Source organism: Durio zibethinus, chromosome 14 (assembly GCF_047325235.1).
Source record: "Durio zibethinus cultivar Kanyao isolate XHJ-2024 chromosome 14, ASM4732523v1, whole genome shotgun sequence".
NCBI lineage: Eukaryota > Viridiplantae > Streptophyta > Magnoliopsida > Malvales > Malvaceae > Durio > Durio zibethinus.
In genome coordinates this window covers 21,255,945-21,271,005 of record NC_143175.1, presented here as the reverse complement: position 1 = coordinate 21,271,005, position 15,061 = coordinate 21,255,945, and the positions used below count along the sequence as shown (strand labels likewise).

Here is a 15,061-nt window from a genome sequence, read left to right as displayed (position 1 = left end):
GATTAATTTCTATTTTCTTATTTTTAAGAAAATCTCTTACAGTTTGATTATCAATTTTTATTATAAAATTTTCAGGTGCAAGATAAATATGAAAATGAGTTATTGCATTTTTTATAGTGAATAATTGTTTTTCAAAAATAATATACTTTATTTCATTTGGTTTAAATTTTCTAAAATTATAATCACAAATAAGTTCATTATTTTGAACTTTAGCTTTTAAAACACAACCCTAGTATTCTTATGAGAATTTGTTTCTAATATTAATAAATCTTTTTATTTAGATAAATAAACTTTAGGAATATAAATAAGATCTGACTTTATTTATTTGATAATATCAATATCTTGTTTCTTCCAAGAAAATGGTATATTATTTTTTAGTTTTATTGCAAAATTTTTTCTTTCTTAGAGAGATTTTTTAAAAATTATCTTCCATAGTTAAAGAAGATCTAAAAGTTGTAAATATTTTTTATTTTCCAAAGTTTCTGGAAAATTTTTGATTTTTGAAATACCTAATTGCATAGGTTAATGGAAAATATAATAACAGTTTTGGTTTGTTTATGATAGCAATAATATATAATGATAATAAAACTTGAAAAAGCGTTTGAATTTGTCCCTTGTATTTTGGAGTCAATGCCAAGTTTTTATGCGGTTTTCACTTGTGATGTTCTATTGTTCCATAGGGCCCATGTGTTGTTAGTTCTGAAATTTTTGCTCACGCTTGTTGCGGGCCTTCTACTCCTATTGGACATTTTATTTTCCTATTGAACTTAATACGTGTAAGGCCTTTGTCTCAAGGGAGGCCCTTTATTTTTCTTTAGCCCATATTTTTTTATTATCATTGCAGAAATAGTGAGAGAATATGCTGATTATCTATAATTATCGTATTATAATTAAACAATCACAATTCAAAAATATAAAATTGTATTATAATTAAACAATCACAATTCAAAAATATAAAATTGTACGAGGCTAATTAAAATTTATATAGAGTTTATATTTATAAATTGTAAGTTTTTTATATTTTTTATTATAATAATTGAATAATTATAATTGAAATGCATCTTGAAATCAAAAATTTTCATAATACACGGAAAGATGGGAAGAATATAATATTCGATTATACAATATAATTTTAATAATTTTAATCTTTCTCTTTCTCTTATCTTTTTTTTTTTTTTGATGATCAGAATAGCTGCAATTTAATATTTATTGGAATTTGTGTTTGATTCATATTGATTCTGGAGTTAATATCAGAATATTCAAACCAAGTTTTTTATTAGCAACATAAATGTATGTATCATTTTTTTTAATGAATGCGTAATTATCATTGAAAAGTTAATACATTATTAAATAGGTATCTTTGATAAACGTATTGTCAGAATTACAGGAATCAAATTCAATAATTTGTTCATTGCTAAAGAATTAAGCATTATTGCTACAATCAAAATATAGTGATCGGAAAAAGAAGGGAGAGAAGAACTAATTTTATTTAGATCATGGTAGAAACGTCTGTAACAAATATATTTAGCTATTCGACATCATTTATTTGGTTCATCAGTTTATTTTAAGTGCAGACAGCACTCCTTTATATAAAGAGTGTAAATACCGTTATATGGGGTTCATCAATCATCGGTTTTCAAGTCTTAATTACCCCTCCTTGGTGGATCGTACAGTAAGACAGGTCTTCCGTTCAGAGGTTGGGTTGGCCTTGCGTTGTTTCTGTTTTGCTGAAAAAGAAAAAAAAGGAAGAAATCAACAAAGGAAATTCAAGTTTCATAGAGGTCATAAGGGTGAATGCAGGTGTTGAGATTCAAATTTTCACCATGAAATTTTTTTTTTAAAAGAAAATATAAAAAATTTTCATATAAAAAATTTTCAAACTCATAATCAGTAAATGAGAAATTTGACTCAATTTAGAAACACTTACAGGAGGAAGGACACGCTTTAATGCATCAACTTGAGAATGGGAGACCGTCTTGACCTTTATAATTAAGATGATAACAATATATAAGTTAAGAAACATTAATCCAACGATGCAATATAGGAAAAGGAGTTGAGAGGCGGTCAACAGGGATGTTGAGCAAAAGACCTGTTGGAAGACTGTCCAAACCACACCCTCTGAGCAGGGAGGAGTTGTAAGTGAACCCTTGTATCGATAATAATTTCTGCCAGGAAAGTCAATGCTTTCTGGATTAACAGACCCCAGTGGTCTGTCTTCGGTTGTAAGATTCTTTAAGGAGCCAAACAGCTGTTATGAAACCATGCAAGAACATGAACAAAACCAACTTAATTAAAGCAATAACTAAAAACCAAACCCAAGATATTAACTATATAACATGAAAATTATATCAATCAACATAAGAAAAAGAAGCTTTCGATTCATTTCGTTAAATCTCATCTTATTATTCATCTCAAGATTTGGATTCGAGAATTTTTATATGAAACCTTAAATTCCATCACTAGGTGTCCCTTGGGCACTTTGACTGTAAAATTTAACTGTCACTGTACTTATCATGAAAACGCTTTCGTTTCAAGTGAAGGAGATTCTATATAAAAAAAAAAAAAACCAAAATAAGAGGTTGACAGACCCTATCAATGAAGGGATCAGGCGAGCCATATCGGTAAAGAATTGCAACAACCGCAATCTGATTTTGAGCACTCCTATGAACTATGTGAATCTCCAACTCATACCTGTAAACAAAAGTATATATAAACATTTCTTTTAGAGGAAAAGAGAAACAGAAACGGTGCTCTCCTTTCAGTACAAATGAATCGAATTTTTTGAATGAAAAGGCAATTAGAAAATAACAAGAAAAATTATACTTAATTCCATTGAGGGTGTGCTCAGCAGGTGAGTGCCAGTGACAGTTATCCACTGTATAAACAGTCCTATTTATAGTAATGCTTCCAGCATTCCCTAACCATACCACCTGAGGAATATCAAAATTTTTTCAACAATTTGTACAAGTAAGGATGGGTTGCCAAAAAAAGAAGACAGGAAAAGTGGAAAACAGACAATGTATATATATATATATATATATATTTACCGCAACATCTTCGGTCCTATTCCTCAAAACAGCAGAAGCTGATGCGTAGTTCCTCTGCAAATCTCCCAATTGAGAACGAACCTGAAAATTTTCAATATTTATAGGAGATTGCTGTCGTCCAATGCTGCAATTTTTCCATTCTGGTTTGAGTAAGCCCCAACGCGATGGCCCCCTGCCTGATGCTTCGTCGTAATTAAATTCATGATCTGTCCCAAACCCCCCCCCCCCCCCCCACCCAACCCCAAAGTTTAGTAAGAGAAATTTATTTCTGATTTCATGAATTCTAAATATATAAAATTCTAATATATGTTGCTACAATTAGCTGCTATATTCTATAGCTTATCTTGAACATGAAACACAAAAAAAAAAAAGAAAATATATCAGCTTCATAAAAATGTCCGACGTCCAAAATTTTAAAAATCTTTGAATAATCAAAGGCCAATTTATAGTTATTGTCAACAAAAGTGTAAGAGAAATGAAAATGTGAATTAATACTGCTTTTGCTTTTCCTTTATCCCAATGAACAATAGTATCAGCAACTTTCATATATTAGCTAAAAATGAAACTTATAACTTCATTGTGTTATACTTTAATCTTGTCACTATTTGTTCAATTACTCAATTTTCTTTTCTTTCAAATTTCTAACAAGCAAAGTAATCAAGTAGGATAATATATAACAGACAAGCAATGTGATTTCATATAATGGGTCTGTAGCAAGAGAAAAAAAAAAGTATGAGAGAAAAAAGAAAAAAGAAAGACAAGATGTGAAGGAAAATCAAAGCAAGAAAAAAGCATATACATATATATATATATATATATATATATAAGTTAGTAAAAAATATATAATAGAAATGATGGTGTTGCAGTAATGTTATTTTAAAAGATAAATAAAGAGATAAAAATAAAAGAGAGAAAGCATAAGAGAGAAATAATATATACCCTCAGATTGAGAGTAAGCTGAGAGAATGAGAGAAGAAAAGAGGAAAAAGGTAAAGGCGAAGGGTGTCTTAAGATTGATATTGCTGCACTTCATGGTTTGGTTTCCTTCCTCTGTCTCAACTCTCAATCCCTTAAATTCCTGACATGGTTTAGCTTCATTGTCAGGGGTATTTAAAAGAAGATGGAAGTGGCGGGTGCAAGAGTACGTACGAAAAGTCTATGTATGGCGTCCTTAGTTGCTCGCATCATCTAGACTAGGCTTACACTATTCCCAAATGAACAACAATTTATGTTTTAGAACTTTTTTTAAATAAATTTACTTTGGAGTATTTGATTTTGATGCATTATATATTAATATTGCGTGTCATCTTCTTGATAGTTTAATTGGTGACATTCATGAGTTAAACAAAAGCTGAGGACAAGGTTGGTTTTATCATGTATTGGGAGGAGAAATTTTGAGAGGACATAGATCTGCTTGTGAGATGAAGTTTGATTTTGAGGCTCTTCAGCATCTCATCTAGTTTGTGAGTGCCTCTCGGCGGATGCTTGGAGATTGAAGTTTTTCAAGGCAATGAAAATGATTTAGTTTTATTTATTTTTCCTTTTGTTAAAAAAAAGAAAAAAAAACAAGGTTAATTTCGATACAACTTTAAAATTTTCAACTTGAAAAATGAAGATATTAAATTTTTACTGAATAAATTTGCTTTTTGACTTTAAAATTAAAAATTAACATTTTTATTATACAGTCTAAAATCAATTAATTAACCATTCTTTTATATATTTTAAAAAAGTTAAAAATAAAATAATGTTATAATGCAAATTAAAGATGGTATATTAATATATTGGGTGATCTTCAGCTTTTTCGTCTAATGACTAAAAGCTCTTGAGAGGATATAAAAGTTTAATTTCGAATTAAATTTTTTTTTATATAAAAAAATGATACATGGGAATTAAAATATATATTTCGTTGTTTGTAGATTAGAGAAAATTTGAGAGAAAGGGAGGCAACTTTCTAATTTAATCATTTTGAAGTGAGATAATTACAACGATTTATCAAGTTTAATTAATTGTCCTTAACATTATTTTGTTAATTATTTAAAATTTTTTTCTTTCCTTTTTATTTATGCTTATGTCCTCTTTTCCTCTAAATTATTTAAATTAGTTATGCCTAGAGGGCCTCTGCAAACATCTTCTTCCATAATAATAATGGTAAGTCGCTTATTATAATTATCATTGTAATTACGGTTATAGGATTCTAAAAACCATTATGGTTACAGAGATTCATTTATATTACTCTAAATCAATTATTAAAAACCATTAATCTTTATTAAATCAAGCGAACAAAGACATAGTTGAATTTTTTTATTTGACAATTACCCATTTTTATAGGAGTTATATAACTTTTTCCTTCCCATAGTTATTTCATGCAGCCTTTTAACCATGTCATCGGTTGATCCAGATGCAAAATTTTATGACAAAGATATAAAGTCAATAGTTGAGTTGGTCTAACTCGAATTAAAGTAAAAATTTGGCTGTGAATTGAAGTCGAATTAAATTATCAATTTGGCCATGAAAACTTAATTACTTGTCAAAACTTTATGTCAACTAGGATTAATTAATTGAATAATTTCAATTGAAAAATACGACCACCATTTGTGTTTTTCTAGTTTCCATTATTTTTTTAAAAATCCATTTTCATTTTTAGCATTTTTAGAATATTGTTAGCCTTCTATTTCCCCTTCCTATTTTTCTATATTAACCCTATTTTCCATAAAAATGTGATTTTTGGTCTATCAATTGCACATATATACAGTGGATGGTAGAAATCTTTGGTGAATTAATTTTGGAGAAATGTAATATAATTTATCTAATTATATTTGATTTTATATTTAATGCACTATGAGTGTATTGAATTTATATATTGTTAGTGAACCACGTCTTGACACTCATTAATAAATAAATAAAAATATTTTGTAATCCTTAACAATAAATATTCCAAAATTTTAATGAAGAAAACAGCTTAAGATTTAATTACTATTTTTCACAATTAAATACTTAAAATTTATGAGGATTTATGGTTAAGGACTTAAAAATATTTTAATTAATTTATTAATGTGTCAAGATGTAATTTAATCAATACATTAATAATATATCAAATATAATCCCATTATATTTTGAACGAACAATGTAAAATAATCTACTAACAAATACGTGTAATGGCAGAACGTAAAAATAAAACTTGATATCTAATTGTTGGCTTATTAGCAAAAATAAAAATGTAGTAACTCTTGATTTTAATTATATAGTTGGCTTTAATTTTAGAAAAATATAATTTCTCTCTTTTCTTGTTTTTAGCTAAATGAATTTTTGCTAATTACCTAGCGGCTGGGCACTCTGCTCTTAAAACATCCCGTATATTTCATTTGTTTGGGCACCAAATTAAAAAAATATATATATATCATTGGGAAAACAAGGACAAAATCATCAACAAACTCTGTGAGAAGGAAAGGAAGGATACATAAAGAAAAAATTAAAAAATAAAATAGAAATTGAAAACAAAGGATGATAGGAGGGTAAATAAACTTTTAGATTGCCACCAAAAATTCAAGGATTGAATAATCAACTATTATATAATAATTAAGTTATTATTATTTAATAATCAATTAATAAATTAAAATATAAATAAATAATTAAATTTTCATATAATGAGATTTGAATATAAAATTTTAAGATTTTAAAGCCTTCTCATTACCACTAAGTTAAGACTTCATGGATAATTTTTTAAGAACTTAAATATAATAGGTGATACCAAATCGGTTTATGAAGAAGATGAATTGATTTTTATTTTTTTTATTTTTTGATTTTTTGATTGATAGTTACATTAATCATATAGGTGGCAATTTGTGCACTTTTGAAATTTTTTGATAGGTCTATAGGTTTGAGTTATTTCGGGTCTAGTTGACATTCATTGAGGGTTTAAATCATTCAAATCATGTAAATTTAATTGGATAGTTTTGGTTAGAATTTTTAAGAGTTTAAATTATATCAAGTTTGAATTATTTTAAATACTTATTGTTTCAAGTTCATTGTATTCGACTTTGATCAATCCCTTTTTTGTCATTAAAGGTTTTAATTTTATGCGTTTCAAATTAGACCAATCTCATGTTCAAATTAATGCAGGTTTGAATTAGGATCACTTTAAGTTTGGACTTTTTCATTTTGAATCCCCTTTGATTTTAGATTGTTTTAAGTTTGGTTTTTTAAATTGGGTCTTTAACTTTTCTTCTTTTTATTTTTCAATCAATCCAAATAAAATTGAATTTGATCTCAGATTCGATCCGGATGAATGTTTGAATTCAATCAGATTTTACCACTTCTGGTTAATCAAATTGTTTCATAAATTCATCATCATTATGCATGTTATATTTTGACTTTAAATTTATATATGATATGAAGAAAAAATTTTTTTTTAAGAAATTTGAAGAGTCAACGTTAGTGTTGGAGAGACAAGTTTACAGTTTTAATTCCTCTCTTATATTGACCTTATTCAACTATACCAAAAATAATAAATATGGTATTCAATTTTAGTCAATAAATCTTGTTAGTCATGGTTTTCTACTTTAACAATAAAAATCTATCTAAATGTTAAATCAATTTAATTAGAGTACAAGATAAATAGATTAATATTAATAAAAAATTGTAATAATAATTTTTAAAATAATAAATTATTTCATAAAAATCATTCTCAACTAATTATATAAGATATCCATCAAAATATTATATGAAATTCGTATTTATAAATAATGAACAAGAATCCTTATATAGATATATATTATTTTGATTGAATTATTATAAAAGATATTAAATTATAATAAAAATAAATGTAGGTGATTTATTTCTCTTCCCACCACATCTGTTAGAAGATTAACTAACCAAATTAGGTCATTAAAAATTGTAGTTAATGTCAGGCATATATTCTTCAACCTGCAAGTTAATAGTAACAATAACTTTGCCACATTAATGATAAATATGAATGTTAATTGTCAAATTTCAATGATATGTCATAATTACCTTATTAGTTTGATCTATAGCTAGAGATACTAATTTTATTCATATTTCATGAGAAACCTAACTCTTTCGGAATGAGAGAGGGTATCATATTTTGTGTATGAGACTAGGGATATAGATGATTTTAAATTTTTATTAGATATAAGATGGGACGATAATATAATATCTAATCCGTACTTATACGTTATATATATATTTATATGTATTTAGTAAATATATTTTTTATTAAATAATATAAATTATTTTAAATTAATTAAAATTTTTTGAAAAAAATATTAATATATATTTATAAAAAACTATCAAAATATAAATATATAAAAGATAAAATAAAAAATATAAAAAATAAAAATTTATTTTTTTATTAAAAATTATGAGTATAAAAATTACCTATACTTATTAATTATTGCGAAATGGAGATTAGATTTGAAATACTCATTAAATATGAGTACAAAAATAAATAAAATATAAAAATTTAAAGATGAAGATTGAGAATACTCTATCATCTCTATATTTTATCCATTGATATCTCGATCTATACTTGACATTGTGGACTTTAAAGATGTATCCAATAACATTTTCTACAAATCAATTTTATGGATATATTGGTTGAGTTTTTTCATAAAATATATATGTGACATTAATTTTTTTTTTCCTCAATGGTGATCAACAAATTTTTATAATCACAAGTTATGCGGGCAACATTTCATGTATAAATCGTTTTATTACAAATTTATAATTATCTAATTAAAATAAAAAAAAATTATGTAAACGCTTTGATTATTATTATTATTATTATTATTATTATTATTACTCTTAAAAAAAATTATTATTAGTCACTTCATTACTTGGTTCAATGTTTTGCATTTGAAACTGTATTAAGATTTCATTTATTAGTATATAAAAAAAATCATTTTCCACTTATTGGCCACGCTATTACCTAGTCCTAATTGCAAGGATAATTGGAAAGAAATTTCTCCTATAAATCATTGTGCTGAATTCTGAGTCTGACAGATTATTGCCTTTCAGTTACGGCAGTATACTTGCGGCCTAATATTTGGTGGGTAATTTAATACGTTTACTTTTATCAATTGCCCCATCTTTTGCATGTGTTTCTTTTTATTTGAAAGCAGATGGGCAATGTAAACCCCACCTCAGAAAACTTGCTTGAAAAAGCTTGATCTGCATGTCAACTCTATTTAATAAATAAAGTAAAAGGCTCTTAAAATGGCTTAAACTTGAATAGATTCGATGATTTGTATCATCATATCATATAAAATATTATATTTATATAATATTTTATATAAAAATTATGTGTTATAATTTATATTAACATAAAATTATAAAATATAAATTTTTTATTTTATTAAATTTATTTATAATTTTTTTTAAAATTTTAAGCCATGTTATCTTTTATTCGTATTATTTTCGTATTGCGTTATCGTGTCGTATTTTAAATTATTAGATGATTTAAAATTTTTGAACTTGAGCAAAATCTAAATACTAAAAACTTGTAAAAATGACTATATGTTATATAAAATTTAAAAATGATTTGAATTAACTAAAATTTGAATTTGAACAGATTTGAATTCAAAATAATTTGAATTTGAAAAGACATATATATAAAATGATCCAAATTCAAAACAGCCTGAAAACGAAACGATCAAATCCGAACTTGCCTATTCGTATCTCTGGTTTTTGCAGTAAGGATTTTATAGTGAATGTTTAAGTCCATAATTCAATGAATACTTGCTAAATGTAGCTCTTAACTGGAGCAGGGCTAGTTGGAGATGATTCGTTTTCGAAACACTTCCTCCTTCCAGGAAAGTGGTAGATCATCCTAAGCTGGTGGTTTCACTTAGTGATTGCTTCCGCCTTGTCATGATCATCAGATCGGCCTCTAATTAGAGTCGTATAATTTGTTAAGTTATTATTAACAAGCTTATCAGGACCCATGATGATCCATATGAATTGGATCCACTGCTTTAAATTTGAGTGGACTTGAGATGTTAGACAAATTACTGTTGTTTTTCAAGAATAATGAAGTAAATACCGGTTGTCCTTGTTTTGTTTTGAATCAATGTCTCTTGTTCTCATTTCCCCCAGTTTTGAGAGTTTTTTGTTGTTCATTTTCATCTTATCATTCAGAATTTTGATGGCAAGAATACACATCAAGAGTTCTCCTTTCACACTCAAGATCAAAGCTCTGATAAAAAGAAATTGAAAAGTATTGGAAGTGATTGCCTTTGATTTACAAGCACCATGTTCCTGTAGGTGTGCCATGCTAACATTTTGTATAAAGAGTTGTTGGTTTTGCAGTAAGATAAGACTGTCATTGAGAATATTTTCATTAGCTCATGTTTGAGTTTCTATGCACATGTTGCTCTAGATGCAATTACTAATATATGACTTGATCTGATTTGCTTCAACCTTTGAAAATGAACATTTTTTTTATATGACCTTTCTGCAGCCATTAGTGCAATTTTCCATTGCTTGGGATATATCCAACAACTTTAGTTTGATCCTATGAATTGTGACTATTATTGACAATAGGATGGTTTTTGATAAGCATTAACATGATATTTTGCTTCCCAGGATATCAAGCTGTATGATGAATATTAAAAGTGAATATAAGAAAAAGGAAATTCTTCATAAATAAATGGAATTATTGCATTTGATTAGTTCCAACCAATTCGAGAAAAATGAAAACAAAGTGTATTTACTATCGTGAATATCTTCAAACAAAGCTACTTACAACTGCATCAATCTCGTTTTGGAAAAGCTTTATTAAATTTAAAATCTGAATAAAAGGTGATGCTGTAACCCTGGCAGGGAAGAAAGAACCATCTGCTCCAACGAAGTTTCTGGTCTCTTTCATTGTTTCTTGCCTGGAAAGATGGATGTAGATGCAACAATGAATTCTTTGTAGAATTATGAAATCATTCTTAGAAAATCTATTTACTTTTGCAAACTTAGCATCTGGATTTCTCATTGCTCTGAGCCACATGTCAGCCATTACTTTTGAGGAAATGCTCCCGAGCATATCTTGTCCCTTTGACACCACATGTTTTCCTTTTCTTCAAGACTTCCCCAATCCATATGCTACCAACCACTGCATAGCAGTTAGCCTGTGCCTCTCAGGATCCCATATGTTCCTTTTCCTTGCTGTTCGCACTTTCAAGTTGTTAGGCCAAATAGCTTCAATCCAATCACACCAATGGAAGCAAAATCAAACAATCAATTGATTATGACAAAGATAATAATTTAACGTGATTCGGACTAATCGACTTATGTCCATAAATGAGAAAAAAGATCTACTAATTGTAAAAAATTACAAATATACAATCTATATTAATAAGCACTCAACAATTAATATCAATAGGTCCTTTCAATCTCCTCTAAGCTTAAAGAGTATTTTCAACCCAAACAAATACATACTAATGTACATCCATGCATCATACTTATGTAAACTCTTTCAGTCTCATCTAGTCCATTCATAAACATTCAAATATACACATTCATAAGAGGTAAATCTCTAGTAGTTTTATGGGGTGTCTATGCCATAAAACTTTACAATTTTTTTATTTTTTTTCTCATACCTAACCCTTCAGAGACTTCATCTATTTATAAGTATACAAATTTACCTATTAAGAATCCTTTTACTTTTTGAATTTCTCTTCTGTAAGTCTTCTTATTTATCAAGCAATATCTAACAATCTTAAATAAATCACTTATGGGATTTGAGTCACTATTCCCAACAATCTCCACATTGACTCAAATTTCATCAAATCATTAGTTTTTATGCTAGATATGCTTGCCTGTACCTACAATTGAAGTCTCGTAATCGTCATTTTTTATATGTCTTTAAGTTTTTTGCAAACTAATTCTCAAAACATGAACTCGAATTTTTCACTTGAATCGAGTTCCTCTAGGCTTAACTCTTTCTATATCTTAAACTTTACCGCTTGTTAAGATAATAATAGCTCTAATACCACTTATTAAGCTAAAAAGCTATGGATTAATTAATCATCCAAGTAGCGAAAATATAATCAAATAATTAATCAACACAAAAGACAGTGATGTAAAGTGGTTCGGTATAACCAACTTATATTCACATATGAGAAAAAAATCAACCAATTGTAAGGAATTACATCAAAACAAATCAATTAGCACTCAACAATTAATACGTATAGATTCTTTCAATTTCTTTTAGCCTATGAAGTATTTTCAACTTAAACAAACATATATCAATGTGTACTCATGCATCATACTTATATAGACATTCTCAATCTCTTTTATTCTACTTACAAATATTCAAATATATATATATATATCTATAAGATGTAAATTTTTAGTAGTTTTATGGGTATTTATCTTACAAAATTTTACAATTCTCTTATATTTTTTTATACCTAATCTTATAGAGATTTTATCTATTTAAAAATATATAAACTTTTACTCTTAAAATTTTTTTTTTTACAAATTTTTTTGTCTACCAAATAATATCTAATCAATTTCAAATAAATCACTTATAAGATTTAAGTTATGGTCCTGATATAAGCCTCCAACTTGCAAACTCGTCGCTTTGAACCTCTTTCCATCATTATAGTTGTTGGCTTTGATGTCAGCACCTGATGCATGAATGAGTGCTAACACAGGAACTCCAACTGCCTCGTATCGCCATAGGGGATCCCGTAGCTGCACGACCACTGCAAGCGTCAGTGTTTCTGGGTCTCCTAGCTGAGCTTGAAATAAAGCTGTAATTTTTAATCAAATTCTCAAGAGGAACAGCAGAAGCCATTGGTTGATCCTGATCCGTTCCATTATCTGTTACCGTTTTTTCGATCAGTGCAGAGATATCAAAAGGAGCTTCGTTCTCTGTCACTTCTGCTTGTACTTTTAAGGCTTCAGCTGCCATTCCCTCAATATTCTGATTTGACAATGCTAGAATTTCCTCTGCTATCAATAGGTTTTCATTTGCATTCCATATTTCAGTTGCAATCCTTTCTAACAAATATATACTAAATGGTCCCCCCTGGCTTTGTCTAAGAAATTTACTGTCAATACAAAGTTTTAAGTAACTTTTAAAGCCATGACTACAAGTACCAACAGCTTTCCAATTCCCAAACAATTCTGCTGGCCTTGAAAATTCATTCATTTTATTGGGGGAGAGAAAATGGAAGGCTAGGGAATGTGTTTTTTTTAACAAGAGTCTGAGGGGAATGCTTGTAATCAGTGTTATCGCGAATAGTTAAAAACATATTTCTGAGTAATAAACAGATAATATGCAGACAGAAAAACAAACAAATTATAACAAATATGCACTAACAAACAGAAATTGATGAAAATATTGACTGATAAAGGCTTACTGTAAGAAGTGAGTGTCTGCGATGCCCGGTGTGGGACAGGCTGTCTCACAATTCGCTTAACGATGGAAGAGGCGGTTGTTTCGGCTACCGATATTTCCCCTGTTTTAGCCGTTTCATATTTCTCTTTAAGTTTGTTATTTTGTTATTCTTTTTTTTTTTTTAAATTAACACTTAATTGAAAAAAAGTCTTCCGTCTTCACTTTTTTTCCCTAATAATTAATAAAGTTAAAAAAAACATATAAAAGTAGATTTCTAATCTCACCATTTCTATTTCCTTATCTTTTAGATAAAAAATTCTTCTCCTTAATACAATAGATAAAAAATCTACTGATTAATACAATCTCATATATCTTGAATGGGAGTATATTACTTGTAACTTTTTTATTATAATCTTATAATTATTTAATTATAATAAAAAATTATATAAGATTCTACTACTTATAAATATTAAATTCATATAAAATTTTAATAAAATTTAAGCAATTTTAAATCATAATTAATTATTTATACTGTAATTATTGTAAATAAAATATTTTGAATATCTCTCCCAATGGCCAAGACATCCAAACATGAAATAAATAAAAAATAATCCATTTATTCTCACTATATAATTTAAATTTTATATAAATTTTATTTTTTTGGTTTTAGTGAAGATATTTCCTTATTTGCTAATTATAAAATATATAGAACAAAAAAAAACACAATATTTATTTTGAATCCTTGCACAATAATTGAAAATATACTATAATATTAAAAAAATCAAATCTTAACAATAAATATGTGATATTATATATTTGCAATTTACATTGTCAATATTAATAAGGTAAAATTTAACTGTCTAATTATGTAAATATCACATTATTAAATCATACCCAAACAACGGCGTTATGAATGATAGAATAAGGAAGGGTATGCGAGTGATATTTCTCAAATCGCAAGGACGATTGTGGTATTTTGCAAGAAAACACAAATAAAAGGAAAACCTAATCTCTTTTTCTCTTATATTAAGTACTTCACTTTGGTTTTGTTCATTGCTTTTGTTTCATCAACCACACAACCACAGACCCTGCGTTAAGCTTAAACCCTAATCAGAGACACAGAGAGAGCAGAGGGAATGGCAAGCTACGACTTAACCCCACGAATTACTTCGAACCTGGATAGGAACTTAAAATTTTTTCTTTGTTTTAAGAGTCTTTGTAGTAGGTTATTGTAATAGACATAAACTATGTCTAATCATCTATAGTTTTTTTATGTTCTAATATTGAGGCTTTTGATAAATTTAAATAAGTTTCTCTTGTAGCAACATTTCTCTTGTTTAGAGATTCAATGATGAAATTATTAGAACTTTGGGATGTTTGCCTTGGTTCTGTTTGTTTTATCTCATCTTTTATTAAGTGAGGTAAATGTTGTTCCATAATATTAGGATTAGACATTTCTGAAAATCTTAGTAAATCTCAGTTTCTTTGTTAGAAACTTTACCTATTTTTTTTACCATGATCTACTATTTATAAATTTACTATTTGTATCTTATTATCCTTCTTCCATTTGTTTGTATGGAAATTCTTGGCTAATCAGGATGAGTAGCTTCATACACTAAGGATTTGGCATATTGTATCATTATGATTCCTGTTTGAAATTGAT

The 15,061-nt window shown here is 27.6% G+C and overlaps 1 protein-coding gene across 1 annotated transcript; it reads right to left on the bottom strand.

The window, feature by feature from the left end:
• Positions 1–1,180: 1,180 nt before the first annotated feature.
• LOC149515124 (alpha carbonic anhydrase 4-like) lies at positions 1,181–13,209 on the bottom strand. The gene is made up of 7 exons (XM_089742989.1): positions 12,708–13,209; positions 3,048–3,253; positions 2,824–2,930; positions 2,589–2,691; positions 2,090–2,248; positions 1,928–1,981; positions 1,181–1,727 (listed from the first exon to the last, which is right to left on the bottom strand). The coding sequence occupies exons 1-7, from the start codon at positions 13,207–13,209 to the stop codon at positions 1,644–1,646; spliced, it is 1,215 nt and encodes a 404-aa protein (XP_089599115.1). The 3' UTR covers positions 1,181–1,643.
• Between the last annotated feature and the right edge of the window lie 1,852 nt (positions 13,210–15,061).

Excerpts from the sequence above, each read along its gene's own strand:
- LOC149515124 (XM_089742989.1), bottom strand. The coding sequence starts at position 13,209 with ATGAATGAATTTTCAAGGCCAGCAGAATTGTTTGGGAATTGGAAAGCT. Across the intron at positions 2,931-3,047 it reads ATAGGACCGAAGATGTTGCG|GTGGTATGGTTAGGGAATGC; the intron begins GTAAATATATAT and ends GATATTCCTCAG. Across the intron at positions 2,692-2,823 it reads CACACCCTCAATGGAATTAA|GTATGAGTTGGAGATTCACA; the intron begins GTATAATTTTTC and ends TTTTGTTTACAG.